Source organism: Chiloscyllium punctatum, chromosome 13 (assembly GCF_047496795.1).
Source record: "Chiloscyllium punctatum isolate Juve2018m chromosome 13, sChiPun1.3, whole genome shotgun sequence".
NCBI classification, from domain to species: domain Eukaryota; kingdom Metazoa; phylum Chordata; class Chondrichthyes; order Orectolobiformes; family Hemiscylliidae; genus Chiloscyllium; species Chiloscyllium punctatum.
Genome location: NC_092751.1, coordinates 96,496,937 through 96,512,486, shown reverse-complemented (window position 1 = coordinate 96,512,486; position 15,550 = coordinate 96,496,937). Strand labels below are relative to the sequence as shown.

The following is a 15,550-nucleotide window of genomic DNA, read 5'->3' as shown; positions in this document are numbered from 1 at the left end:
TGAAGAACTCTGCTCCTTAACCTATTGCTGTGCCAGAGGTGTGGTGAGCCTCGGTTTAAACTCTTATCTCTCTGTAATGGGAGAGAGCAGCCTTATGGTCTGATTGGATTATGGTGACTTTACGTTTACCTATGTGCAACCAAAGTCAGGACAGTTAGTCAGATGTGCATTAACTTCATTACAAAATTTGGGTAACCAAAGGTACTGATAAATCTTACCTGATCATTTTAAAGAAGGAAAAGAATATGAACTGAGGAAGTAACCACATCTTTAAAATGACTGCAGCAGTAATGTACTTTCCAGCTGGTTTTACAGAATTACAGGTAAAAAGAATTTTCAGAGATTGTTAGTCAAAGAATTAAAATTAATGCACATGTTTAAGAAATTTTCATTAAAATTCTCACATTACTGAGGAGTGTTCACACTGCACAACATAATACTTTAGCTTTGATTGTTTTTGGTTATCCTAGGTGCAAAATTGTTTGGAGACAGTTTGGATAGAGCAATGCTGATGCTGATGGAGTGTAATCCAAGAAATAACACAAATGTGAAAAGTAGCTGCAAGTAAAAATCTGCCTTCAGATTAAAAGCAAACACATTCCCACAGTTCACTGAAGATATACCCCACAAGAAAATGTTATGCATGGAAGAAAGAAAAACATTTATAAGTGCTACCTTATTCTGTATGTTCTGCTAACATACCAAAGGTTAACTTTGACAAGGAGCTATTGTAGTCCTTGATAGTGCTGTTCACTGAAATTGAATTCAGTAAAACTATATTACTGAGAGTTATAAATGACTAAATTGCATGTAGGAAGGCTTTGGTACTTTGCTGAAACAGAGTTGTTTCATATTTTTCTCAATGTGCAGTTGTAATTCCATACAGCATCCCCGGATAAGACAAAGGGTGGAGGGGGTAGCTTTTTAATAAACAACTTGTGTTGCACGGACATTGCAACCCTGGGCAGCCATTGCTCCCCAAACCTTGAATTCCTCACCATCCAATGCTGCCCCTTTATCAACCACAGGGATTTACCGGTGGTTTACTAACCGCTGTGTACATACAAGCAAAGATTGAGGAAGCACTGGATGTGCTGTACTCCACCACTAACACCCTGCAGACGGAATACCCCGAGGCCCTGTTTATTGTGACTGGCGACTTCAATCAAGCCAATCTAAGGAAGGTGTTGTCCAAGTACCACCAGAACATTACCTGCCCCACTAGGGGTCTGAACAATTCAGACCACTGCTACACTACTTTAAAAGATGCCTAACACTCCATCCCCTGCCCTCATCTCGGGAATTCCGTCAACAATTCCATGTTTCTTCTCCCAGCTTACAGGCAAAAACTCAAGCAGGAGACCCCCCCCCTCGCGGATACAGGTCCAGTGCTGATTAGAGGAGGCAGAGGAACAACTTCAGTGCTGTCTGGAATCGGCTGATTGGGTCATGTTCAAACAGGAGAAGGAGTACGCCACCACCGTTACAGACTTCATTAGCAAGTGTGTGGAGGACTGCATACGAGGAAGTCAACAGGAAACCCTGGATGAATCGGGACATACAGAACCTGCTAAAAACCAGGCATGAGGCCTTCAAATCAGAAGATCTACTCAAATATAAGGAATCCGAGTCTGACCTTCGCAGAGCCATTAAGATAGCCAAGGACCAATACTGATTCAAATTAGAGACCCAGACAGACACCTGGCAACTATGACAAGGACTGAATGTCATCACGGGTTCTAAAAAGCAACAGTGCAAGATAGAAGATGATGACACATCCCTCCCAGATCGTCTCAACGTCTTCTATGCTCACTTTGAGCAGAATTTCGGCAGAGAGGTAACACCTATTCTGACAAGCCCTGACGAACCTATCCCAACAGTCACTGCATCAGAGGTCAGATCGGTTTTCCTTCATGTGAATCCAAAGAAAGTGATAAGACCAGACTGAGTACTGGGCTATGCACTCAGAGCACGCACAGATCAACTGGCAGAGGTCTTCTCAGACATCTTCAATCCCTCACTGCAACAGGCCACTGTCCCTGCTTGTTTCAAAAGGGCCAACATCATCCCTGTGCCTAAGAAAGTTCATGCAACATGTCTCAATGACTACTGTCCAGTGGCCCTAACTTTGGTGGTCATGAAGTGCTTTGAAAGGCTGATCATGGCATTAATCAATTCCAGCCTCCCCACTACTCTTGACCCACTCCAATTTGCCTATTGTACCAACAGATCCACATCAGATGCCATATCACTTGCCCATCATACCACCCTCGAACATCTTGACACCAAGCTACGTAAGAATCCTACTCATTGACTACAGTTCAGCCTTCAACATTATTATCCCTTCGAGACTGATTACTAAATCTAGTGATCTCTGACTAAGCCCCACTCTCTGCAACTGGATCCTCAGTTTCCTGACCCACAGGCCACAGTCGGTGAAGATTGTGGACAATATTTCATCCTTACTAACACTCAAAACTGAAGCCCTCCCAGGGATGTGCACTCAGCTCCCTACTACACTCATTGTATACCCATGACTGCATTGCCAAATACCAAACTAATGCCATTTACAAGTTCACTGATCTTACCATCATAGTCGGTCGTATCTCAGGTGGTGAAGAAACAGACTACAGAAGGGGGGTGGCAAACCTGGAAATATGATGCACTGAGACCAACCTAGTTCTCAATGCCGGCAAAACCAAAGAAATTATTGACTTTCGGCAGGATGTTACTCATGCTCCCTAAACATTAGCAGCACAGAGGTGGAACGAGTGAAGAGTGTCAAGCTCCTGGGAGTGGTCATCCACAACAAGCTTTCTTGGACTCTTCACGTGAGCACACTGGTTACAAAAGCCCAACAACGTCTCTTCTTCCTCAGGCAGCTGAGGAAATTTGGCATGATGGTGAATACATTTGCCAACTTTCATAGGTGTGCCATCAAGAGCATTCTGTCTGGGTGTATCACTACCTGGTATGGCAACTGTACCATTCAAGATCTGAGATGGTTACAGAGAGTGGTAACCTGGCCCGGACAGTCACAAAGGCCAACCTCCCACCTATAGAATCCATCTACCAGGCCCGCAGTCAAGGAAAGGCTGTCAGAATTCTCAAAGATCAGTCCCACCTTGCAATGTTTCTCTACAACCTCTACCATCGGTTGAACACACGCATCAGCCAGTTTTGAAACAGTTTCTGCTCTACTGTTTTTAGAAACCGAGTGGACTGTCAAACTCTTAACATTCGCCTGTACCTGTGTTTTTGTTTTTGCTGCTGTTTACCTATTATTTACTTATCTATGCTACTTAACTCTGATTTGTCTATCTTGCTCACAAGACAAAGCTTTTTACTGTGTCTTGGTACACGTGACAATAAATTCAAATCAATTCAATAATTCTGAAATAATGTTTCTTCAGTTAAGCAATTATCCCTGATTGCATGGAGGTATGAAATAAAGTTGAGTTTTAATAATAATATCAAATCTTCCCTATTGACTGTGTGGCAAGCCAATGTTCTACACACTTGCAGCTGACCAAACTCCGTCTTTTTAATTTGGCTTTGTTTTTGTTAGACAGCTAGAGTTCCCTATACATATAGCTAACTATCGAAGTCTCTGTAACGCCAAACTTGAAAAGGTCATTGTTGAGAATGGTACTTTTAAAAGCCTCCAGTTTTGATGGGATTGCATGAATAATTGTTTAATTAGATTTTATTGTTATGTGTACTTGAGTATAGGGGTAAAATTGTAAAAATGTACAATTGCTATTCTCTGGCGCCATCATAGAATATAAAAGACAGGATTAAAAAACAGAAGAAGAAATAAAAGGAACAACCAAAAGAAACGCAAATGCCCAGATCATTCCCCGGCCTCTACTATGAATCTTTGCTGCCAGAGAAACAAAGCCACAAAGTCGATTCTGTGAACACTCAGGTGCCCCAAGTCCCCACACGCTACCACAGCCATTATGCAATCGCCTCCACTGTCACACATTCGAGTGCAGCCATGTCCATAGAGCCATGCCACCAATCTTTGCCACCGATCTTTGCCACTGTCTTGCCTCCACCGACGCGTCACTGCCCTGAGTCCACGCTGGACTGATTCTGGCAATGCAGCCACAACTGAAGCTGCTGAATCCCAAACTGGGCCCAAACTAGACGGTCGGCCCACCACGCTGAAGCAGCCACTGCCTTGTTCTGGCTTATGTCACTGCTGCCTCCTGGGACTGCCATTTCAGCAAAGGAACTGCTCTTGCAGCTGCCGACACTCCAGGAAGGAACTGCTGCTAAAACACCGTGAAAGGGACTGATGCTGCTGAAAAGGAAGAAAAGAGAGCAAAAGTAGAAGAAAGGGGGAAACAAATGGCAGATGGAAGTGGATGACCCCAGGCTCAGAGTTTGGCCCGAATGCTGCTACTTTGCTGCCGCCATGTTGGATATGCAGCAAGATCTGGTCAACATTCAGCTTGGCCTGATAAGTGGATAAGGACCAAAGCACCTGTTTTGGTAAAACAAAGAGCTGCAGATGCTGGAAATCTAAAACAAATGCAGGAGTTGGAGAAGTTTCGCAGGTCTGGCAGCATCTGGGGAGGGAGAAGGATAAAGCTAATGAATAGTTGAGACGAAATCTTACGTCAGTTTGTGGAACCTTTTAATGTTAAACCATTTGTCGTCTTTCTTTTGGCATCATTTATCCACACCCTAACATTAATGAGAGGCTCTGCAGTTAGAAGCATTGTTACTTGCTTGAATTTGTTCTTCAGCACTCAGTATGCTGTTTTAGATGCATACTTTGGATCGTATGAATTTTGGCTGATTTGCATCTTTTCATTTGTGAACTTCACATACCAGTCTCTCCAAGTATTGGTATTTCTTCCCTATCATTTTCGTTTAACCTCATCTAAAACCTAAAATGCAACTCAATTTTTTTAGCATCACATTTCTGTCAGATTGCTTAAAGCAAGACCTAGTTTTTTGATGGTTATTTGAAAATTTCCGTGTACTTGAGACTTTACTGTCTAATTCTGTCAGTTAAGATGTTCCTTTCTTCACAAGGACAAAAGGCATAATTGTAGCCAGTTTGTGGTAGACTTGCAAGCTACTCATAGGGAAATGATGCAAGCCTGGAATCTGTCAGCAGAAAATCTGCATCTAAATACTTTGTTTACTTTCTATGCATGGTGCTGAAAAAGCAAGGCTGCAGTTGCACCTATTCCTCTTTTAATCTTTGTATTTGTCCTGTTCAGTCATGTGATTTACAGAAGAAGTAATTGTTTTATTGGGTACTCTTCCTTCCCTGACAGTTCCTGGCTAAACAGATCCATGGGAAAAAGCAACCACTGAAGCTCAGTGTTTTAAATTCTTCTGATGCCTTCAGTGTTCAAGAACATTGTTTTCAGTGGTTAAGTGTAAAAGAACTGTCCAATTTCAGTCTAATGCTCTGGTCCCCCAAAGAAAGCAGGACTGCTGCCAACTGTAGATAATCACAAACAGTAAACTGAAATGTTTGCTTGCCACCTCAAGTTTTGACCACTATGCTTTAGCATCTGATGAAATGCTGACAGCTGTTGCTTGTGGAAGAGCAAAGATATATTGCATTGCAAGAATACCAATAACATATTCCTTAATGAGTATTTAATAAGATGTGTTTTAAAAGTAAAAATCTTTCAAATTAACTTATTCAAAAACTAGCAGTGTGATAGAGTTAGCACAGAAACAGACCTTATGGTCCAACTTGTCAGCGCTGACCAGACATCTCAATCTGACCTAGTCCATTAGTAGTATGTCTTTGCAAGGAATATACCACTTGAATGAAAAGTTTCAGTAAGTTATCAAATTACAGTATGACTATTATTTTGTGTTTGCATATTGGTTTAATTAAATTATTGTGATCATTCTTCTTGGAAGGCTACTGATATATGGTGATGGCATTAAAATATCTATCATGATAAAATGTACTTCAGCATCACAGTTGATTTCCTTAAAATTATTTTATGCGTCAAATCTTGCTAATGGAACATCTCCAGGTGTGCCCCATTAGACATTTTTTTGGAGCCATTTACTCACCCAATGCTGATTTCCATGGCACTCCACAAGTTACAGTTTGCCGTGCTAAAAATGCTTCCTTTATCCTGACTTAATCTACTGATTACTCAATCCTCTATCCATGCTAGTATACTACCCCACCATCATAGGCTTTTATCTTATTAATTAGTTTTATGTGTGGTATCTTATCAAATGCCTTTTTGAATTCCAAATCTATTAGAGTCATGGAAATATACAGCATAGAAAGAGACCCTTCGATCCAACCGTCCATGCCAACCAGATATCCCAACCCAATCTAGTCCACCTGCCAGCACCCGACCCACATCCCTCTAAACCCGTCCTATTCATATACCCATCCAAATGCATCTTAAATGTTGCAATTGTACCAGCCTCCACCACTTCCTCTGGCAGCTCATTCCATACATGTACCACCCTCTGTGTGAAAATGTTACCCCTTAGGTCTCTCTTATATCTTTCCCCTCTCACCCTAAACCTATGCCCTCTAGTTCTGGGCTCCCTGACCCCAGGGAAAAGACTTTGCCTATTTACCCTGTCCATGCCCCTCGTAATTTTGTAAACCTCTATAAGGTCACCCCTCAGCCTCCGATACTCCAGGGAAAACAGCCCCAGCCTGTTCAGCCTCTCCCTATAGCTCAAATCCTCCAACCCTGGCAATATCCTTGTCAATCCAAATGTCTGATGTGATTTCACTTTCGTGAAGCCATGCTAACTCTGCTTGATTATACTTAATCTTGCTAAACATTCTGACTGTCTCATTCTTTATTATAGCATTTTCCCAGTGACAGTCCACTCCACCCAGCTTTGCCCTCATTGCTTCATAATTACCCTTATTTAATTTTCAAACAGTTGTTTTTGACCCAAGTTTCTCGTTCTCACGTGGAATGCTAAATTCTACTATGTTATGGTTACTGTTCCCTAGGGTTCTTTTACTCTGAGACCATTTATTAAATCTGCCTCATTAGACACTGCTGTTGAACAAGTCATCCCAGTGGTGTTGCTTATGTGTTTATTTTTGAAGTCTTATCATTTCAGCAGAAAATTTGTTCAATTTTATAATTTCTAAGTCTGCATTTAATAAATAATATTGCAAGTTGTTATTTGTGGTGTTAATATGAGAACAGCATACTTTCACATTTACATTCTCCAGACAGCATCCAACATCAATAGCTTAGTGCATAGGTAATGTCTTTTGAAATTGAGGAATTAGTACTATGTATATTTAAATAGCCAGTGAAGAAAAATCCACACACTTGTTCAAAATATGGCCAAATGTTTCCTTTTTATCTCAGGTGGTACATTAAAGAAAGATTTGTATGGTATCTTAGATAATTAATGCATTCACAGTTGTAATGACTGCAGTGTACATGTTGTGCAAGAATTCATTGTTAAATTTTATTGATTATATGTAACAGAAGATGTATTGTTGAAAAGAGAGAGGTGTCACCAAAGTTTCCTTTTGTTTTGCACTAATTGGAGCATACAAGAATGTGCAAATAAAAAAAGGCAACATGTCCCTTTTTTTGAGAGAAAAAGATTTTATGTTAGCTTTACTTTGCAATTTTCCACTTTTCAGAGCAAGACCACTGTGTCCAATAGCATGTGACTTAGCATTGCAGACTATGTACAACTGTATCCCATGCTCACATCTTAAACGTGCATTAGAACTTTGCTAACGAGAAATTGTTCCAGTTAATCTAAGATGCTCTCAAAGGGCTGATCTATCAGTCATGGATTTATTGAATACAGCTGAAATGATTTCAAAGGCCAACGTGCTGTTACCAAGTCATCCTTTATGTATATATGCATAGTACTTGACGCTAGTCCATCTTCCTCCGAGCCAGCTATCAGAGTGAACAGAACTTCTGATACTCTTGTTTATGTTTGTCACCCAGGATTCCCTGACTGGACCAGGTTAACAGCCCCAATCAGGGAACTCATTCTATGATGTCCACCTGTCTGACCTTGTTACAATCACTAATAGCCTGTATCATACTTGTAAAAGTCCATGTGTTTAAATGACCATGTGTGTGGCTCAAGAGAGTTGTAATAGATCCAACTAGATAATCGCTGTTTTGGATTGGCATAGCTATTTAAGATGGATAGTACAGTGGTTTCACAAGTGTTAATTGTTAAGTTACAATAATAAGTGGTCATTCTGATGCCGGTGATAGATATTGTGAGGGGAGGTGAAGAAGATGGGTATTAAATTGTGTTAAATTGAAAGAACTGCAGATGGTGTAAATCGGAAACAAAAATAAATTGATGGAAAAGCTCAGCAGGTCTGGCAGCATCTGTGGAGAGAAACCAGTTAATGTTTCAGTTCAAGTGGCCCTTCCTCGAACTCAATTAAATTGTGTTGCTTTGCTACTGTGAATACAGTCTGTGTGGTGCATTCTAGATTAGATTACTTACAGTGTGGAAACAGGCCCTTCGGCCCAACAAGTTGCACTTTCCAATTTGGTTCTTATAGCTACTGTCTTATTTTCAGTTTGACAATCAAGGAAAAAGATAAAGCAACATTAAAAGTTTGCTAGTAATACAGTTTGGAGGAACAACACAGAGCTTTTGTCCCATCCACTGCAACGTGTCTCAACCTCTGTATGCTGTCTGTTATCCAACTATGCCTTGGTCCTTCCCTCTTCCTGCTGCCCTTCACTTTTCCCCCTCAAAGAAATCTCTGTAGTTGTTCAGCTTTGATCAAATGGTCAAAATACTGATGTTTCTTTTCTAGATGTCACTTTTAGAGGTTTTTTTTACCTTCTCATCACTTGCTTTTATCATCTGCAAGTAGAATTTTATCCATAAATTTAGTAGCTGGATCTTAGGCCTTTATTTTCTTCCACAGATCCTTAAATATTATCCGGGTTTCTGAGGCATAAAGGAATATGGATAGAATGTTGCATCTTCTGAGTTTTTTTTCCCCACTGTTACAAACAGGAGTTTTCTTGTTAACATATCCATTAGCGATTATAAGTATGCACAAGAACATCCATAACCTATCAATGCTATGCTGTTGAGCACGGTTAATAGAATAGCACTTTTGTTTGCTACAGTTATTTGAGAATTGACAGCTTTGGAATATCTGTGGACTGTGTTCTGTTCACACAATTACTCAACTGATCAGTATGGTATTAAAAGATATATGGAATGACTAATTTTGCTAACCTTGGGATGTTAATATCTGCGGCACCAAATAACGTTGCTACTCTGTGTCCTAGAATGCCCGGGTTGAGTCCCAATCCAAAATCATAATTCGCAATGTTGACTGGCACTTGATTGCAGTTCCGAAGAAAAGTCACACTATTAAGACCGTAATCTTTTCACCCAAGATTGATGAAATAGATCTCTAAAGAAGATCAAGGAAGCTCTTGCTCTGTTCTGGTTTACATTCCGAAAACCCTGTGATTAAAATAGATTATCAAGTTGTTTAATATATATTTCAGAAAGTTTGTTGTATGCTAGTTGGTTTCCACATTGCATTATATTCCAGTAGTAATTGTACATTAAAAAGTACTTTAAGAGGAGAAAGAAATTTGCGTCTAAAGTTGTATGCTTCTACAGGATCTACCTACAGTGTGCTGTCAACAATGCCTTCCGATTCAGAAAGTAGCAGCTCCCTCAGCAGCATTGGTGAGTTTTCAACCTTTCTCTGTGATACAGTCCAGATCCTACTTTTTACTCAGATACTTCATCTTTGATAATGGAAACCAAATACAAACATATGAAAAGAAGGGTGTGAAAGATCCATCCATCAGACAGTACAGCCCTGTGTGTTGTAATCCTACTTTTAATGATGCAGCTGCTCAGAGAAACAAAAGCAACCTTGGACAATCCAGGACAAGCTGTGGGAAATTCCTTTCCAACTCTAAAACAGCTCCAGGAAACCACAGTTGTTCATGATGTATCACTATCTAAACTCTCTATTGCATAGCCTCTACAACAGATAAATGTGCTTTCCTCAATAACTTGTCAAGCTCTGTTTAAAGAACAATCCCACTGCATGCAATGATTATTTGTTTCAGATGGCAGTACTTTACAGATAAGTAGTTTTTCGCTTCTAGCATAACTTCATGCCTATAGATGATTGTAGGTTTGACCGTTGGTCTTATTGCTATGTATTTAAAATAACTATTCAATCCTAAAAAAAAATTGGAAGGACTTGAAGATTCTGGAGATGGTATAGAAGAGATTTACTAGAATTCTTCCAGTGATAAAGTAGTTGTGATTTAGATACATTGGAGTTAATTGGCATTATTTTGCTGAGGGCAGAGAAAGTTCGGAACAGATGTAATAGAGGTATTCAAAATTATGAAGGGTTTAGATAAAATAAATGAGGCAAAGTGTTTTCCAATGAATGAAGAATAATAATCAAATCGCACAAATCTAAGGTGGTGATTGGCAAAAGAACCAGAGACAGCATAAATAACATCTTTTATTTAAGTAACAGGTTTTTTGAATTTTGAAAACTGTGTTGGTTAAATAGTGCATGTATCTGTAGTAGCCTCCACAAGGGAATTGCATGAGTATTGTAAAGAAATAAATTGCAGGGGTATGAGAAATTAATGGGGAGTAGAACAGATTGGATTGCTCTTCAGCCCAAACTCTTTGGTCTAAATGGCCTGCTATGTAATATATGATTCTGTGAGCTGCAATTAATCACTTAAGTCTTAACGCCCCTATTTACACAACATCATTCAACAGGTTTACAAATGGGGCATAAAGTACAAAATGATAAAATTATTGGTTAAACCACAGAATTCTGTGTTCAGTTTTGAATGCATTACTTTGCAAAGGTCAATGATGTGATGCATAAGAGCTTCACTAGCATGGTGTTTGGGATAAGTGGTTTTTGTTTTTGAGGAGAGACTAGATAAACTAGAATTCTGTTCTTTAGAACAAAGAAAATTAAGATGTCACAGTATGTTGAAAATTGAGTCTTTAAGGTAAATTAGAAAATAAAACTTTCCACTGATCTTTGAATTTGTAATTAGAAGACATTGAATTTCAATCATCAATATACTGAGAAGGGAGAAGATGAAAACATGCTTTTACCCAAATGATTGTGACAGCATAAGTCTCCCATCAGTTGGAAGCAGAATCCCGATCAATAATTTTAGAAAGGGAAGTGAGGAAATATTTGAAAAAGGAGTATGGGAAGTGGGCTGGGATTTGGCACCAAATGGAACACTCCAAACTGTAAAATTCCATGGTTTTGTGTGATTTTATTTGTGGAAAATATAATTGCCATAATCAATTCATCACAAATATTTTGACAAATTTTCCATTAAAAAATGAACGCTATCTTGAAATATATACTGTTTCGTATCCAACAGAAACAAAATCTTTTGCAGTTTCCTAAGCAGCTAACCCTTGTTGGCAAATGTATAATATAACATAGTATAACAATCTTGATGGAGAAAATTATAAATTTCTGTTTAAGCAAATTAGAGTCATAGAGCTGTACAGCATGGAAACTGACCCTTCGGTCCAACTGGTCCATGTAGACCAGATATCCTTTATTTTAATAAAAGTCTCATCCTGATTTTTCTCAGGTCCTGTTTAGAGAGTAAATTAAAATTGTAGTCCTCAGGAATAATGTAAGACATTGCTAGTGAGTGCTACAAATGATTTTAACTGCACACCAATTTTCTACCAAAAAATAACACAGATTGATTTTCCTTAAATAGGTACAGGTACATCTGGGAAAGCTGCTTCTCCTCCACCAATGCTCATGGATACCAGGCAGATGAGTGAGAAGTTAGAAGCCATAGTATTCCAACTTCGACAGGTCACTCGGGAAAGAGATGAGTTACGTAAACAGCTAGCACTTTCTTCTCCTGGGTCTACGTTCGATGATTGCAGGTATGAACCTTGAACTTTTATTTCAGGGTACTTTATGAAACTCTTTAAATTCTGAAAGAGCAATTTTGCATCTTATGCTTGTTACAGAGACTTTAACAGTTACATTTATAATATTGTGACACCTGTTAAGCAATTGTAGAGATGACATCTTTTTATTTCCTTATTTGGACTGTGGCTAAAAAGGGAAGACTGCTTTAAACTAAGGAGGCTACGTGTATTTTTTTTACTTATTATTACTACTATTATTATTATTATTACCTCCAGGTATTCTTTGTAATACCTACTGGACTACTATTTTGAGAGTCCGTCGATTCTCCTGCTCCTTGGATGCTGCCTGACCTGCTGCGCTTTTCCAGCAACACATTATCAGCTACTATTTTGAGTGTCAGATTTTGTTGGAAAGTAGGAAAATCATATGCACAAATGAAATGAAGTCTCCACTGGATATATAATGGGGTGAAAATATTTTTCAACATTTAGATCAATATTTCAAAAGATGTCGTTTATGGTACCTAAATATATTCTGTATCAGTGCAGTGTATCGTGAAAAACATGATGACTGGAAAATCAAATGTTACATCACAACTTTTAATGTTTTTCCTCAAGGTCAATTTAAAATGTAAATATAATTTTAAAAGGCAGACTTTCTCTTTTAGAACTAGTTTTATTGAACTGGTACCTTTTTAGATATTAGGAGACAGAAGTTAGAACTGGGTCATTGAAGAGGAAAAGCAAGCAGCACTTTTTCAGGTAAAAGGAGTCAAAATTCAAAGGTATATGTGGCCAAAGCACTGTCAATACCGAGAGTCAATGAGAACTTTGAATACAGGGGTTGACTACGTTTTGTTGGTAAAGAGTGTGCAGGGATATAGAATGAAAGAAGGAAAGTAGAATTGAAGTGTAGATGAGCCATGATCTAATTGTTCAAGGTCAGCGTAACTCCTGATTCTAATGTTCCTTAATCTTGTGAATCCTTGATTTTGCAATCGCTAATATCTGGTATCTGTTTCTCAACAGACCCAGCCCAAAGCCGAGCCATGACTATGAGAGACTGAAGATGCAGTGCATGAAAGCCATGTCGGATCTGCAGTCTCTGCAGAACCAACACACAAAAACACTAAAGAAATGTGAGGAGGCAGTCAAAGAAGCAGATTTTTATCAGTAAGTGCAACAGCAGTAGCAACTTATAAAGTGCCTTTAACATATCATAACATCCCAAGGAACTTCAAAATTTCAAATTGAATTTCAAAACTAAGTGTGACACTGAAGCCTATAAGTAGGTGCTTAAGACCAAAGGCATCATAAGGGAGGAAATTGAGATTGATAAGTGTAGCAATGGTATTGCAGAGCTTAGGGCGTAAGCATTTGAAGGCACAGCAATCAATGGTAACATTATTAAAATCATGGATATTTAAGAAATCTGAATAACGGAGTGTGGATATCTTAATGAGTTGTAGAACTGGAGATGATTACAGAGAATACAGTGAGGTCAAGAAAGGATTTGAAAGCTAGAATGACAATCATCATTATGGTATTGCTTAACAAAGAGGTAATAAAAGTTAGCAAAACAGGGGTGATGGGGCAAAAGCAAATTACTGCAGATGCTGGAACCAAAAGAGAAAATGCTGGAAAATCTCAGCAGGTCTGGCAGCATCTGTAAGGAGAGAAAAGAGCTGATGTTTAGAGTCTAACTGACCCTTTATCAAAGCTGACAAAGGGGTGATGGGATAACAGTTGTGGGTTAAGAAACAGACTGAGACATTCTGCATGATTACAAGTTTGTAGAGAGTAAACCATGATGCTGGTCAGAAGTGTGTAGAAATAATCACATCTAGAGGTAACAAAGGTATGGGTGAGTTTTAATACAATAGCAAATAGGCCTAAGATGGTTAAAATTGGGGCAATGTGGTGATGATGGAAACAGATTCTCTTAATGTGGACACATGGTTGAAAATCATCTCCGGTTTAAATATGACATCAAGATTAGAAATAGTTTGTTGGATACAAGATAGCATGCTTACTTGCTGAGATTTGCCACAACAAACCTTTGCTTTGGTCTTCTGATGTCTCATTTGTAATTTGAAAATATCTAGCAATTTGTGTGTCTCACCTTTTCATTAGAATCAGTGCAGATGAAAAAAGAAATTGGGGTAGAGGCAAACCTTTGAGGGGCTTTTGTGTCCCAATCTCTAGGCTAGAAGGCCCTGGTTCCAGTCCTACCTGCCCTGGAGGTGTATAAAACATTTCAGAACTGGCTGATTAAATTAACTAAAATGCTCATACAAGGGCTTTTTTAGTTCAGTAGTGGCACCTCTACCTCTGGGAAAGGAAGCCTTGGTTCAAGTCACACATGTTTCACTGTGTAATAATCTCTGTGAACAGGTTGTTCCTCCCTCCTATACCTGCATGACCCAATCACTTGTGTGCAATGCATTGTTGAAAAGAAGGGAGAAAATTATGCAAGATCATGAGCAATGAACAAGCAGACACTTATTAAACTTGAATCGGAAGATAGCATATGAAATCAAGATCTTCGTACAAGCGCAAGAATTTGTGGCAAGATATTGAGACCTTGTGTCCAGTCTAAGTCTTGTGGTGTTACGTAACAATGACCAAGTTCTCCAAAAGAATGGATGATGCATCCAAACTTCACGTCATCAAGCACCTGTCAGATAGGATGACAACTTAGATACTTAAGATACAAGTCAAACAACAAGCACAAACATCTACAACTAATAATACATATCCACCCCCAATGACATCACAGTATAAAATATTACTGTCAAAAACAACCTATCAAGATGAAATAGTTCTGTAGTTCAAATAAAATATTATAAAATACTTTTGTCCCTTTGCACAGTTAGTTACTCCTGGATATTCTGTCAGTTCAGTTGGCTGGACAGCTGAGCTTTGATACAGTGATGCCAATAATATGGATTCAATTCCCACACCGACACCAGCTGAGATTACCAGGAAGGAATCTCCATCTCAATCTCTCCCCTTGCCTGAGGTTTGGTGATCATCAGGCTAAATCACCACCAATATTCGCTCTCACTCGCGCTCTCTCTTGCTTGCGCTCTCAATCTTGCTGTCTCTTCCCTTTCTGCCCCCTGAACGTGGAGCAGACCGATAGTCAGATAATATTATGGCAACTTCACATTTTATTCCAATATAAAGGCACCCATCTCATCTTCAGTCACTTTCTCTGTCATTGTGTCAGTGCAGTAAGTCATTTGTGTGTGTCTTGTGCAGTAACATGAGAAAGCTCGACCCCAGGCTTTGATGACATAGCCTTGTGAAAATTAACGTTGTAAGTCGATTTCAAGATATTTGACTCCAGTATGTGTTAACATGTTAATGTAGCGGACAACAAAACTGTATCAACTGGAATGGGCATTTCCAAAATATAGAGACAGTCATGTTTTCTGATTTTCTAATGTCTTGATACTAGTTGGAGTTGTATAAAATCTGAGCTATAATTTACCATTTGTCTTTGAGTTTTGTTTCTTTTCTAGTTGGCATATCTGTTTGGTCCTTATTGCTTACCTTTGTTTTATTCTAGTTTGCACAGTAAAGATTCTTCTTTGTTTTTTTTTAATCCTGGAGTGCTGACATTTATTTTCTTATC

The 15,550-nt window shown here is 39.0% G+C and overlaps 1 protein-coding gene across 18 annotated transcripts in view; it reads left to right on the top strand.

Annotated features, from left to right (window-relative positions):
• The window catches only part of LOC140484687 (disks large homolog 5-like), a 195,897-nt gene that overhangs the window by 56,314 nt on the left and 124,033 nt on the right, over positions 1-15,550 (top strand). For all 18 annotated transcript variants that reach the window (XM_072583340.1, XM_072583339.1, XM_072583336.1 and 15 more), the window contains exons 3-5: positions 9,622-9,690; positions 11,748-11,922; positions 12,940-13,083. In XM_072583340.1, coding sequence (XP_072439441.1) covers positions 9,622-9,690; positions 11,748-11,922; positions 12,940-13,083 — 388 coding nt within the window. The remainder of the gene's footprint in view (positions 1-9,621; positions 9,691-11,747; positions 11,923-12,939; positions 13,084-15,550) is intronic.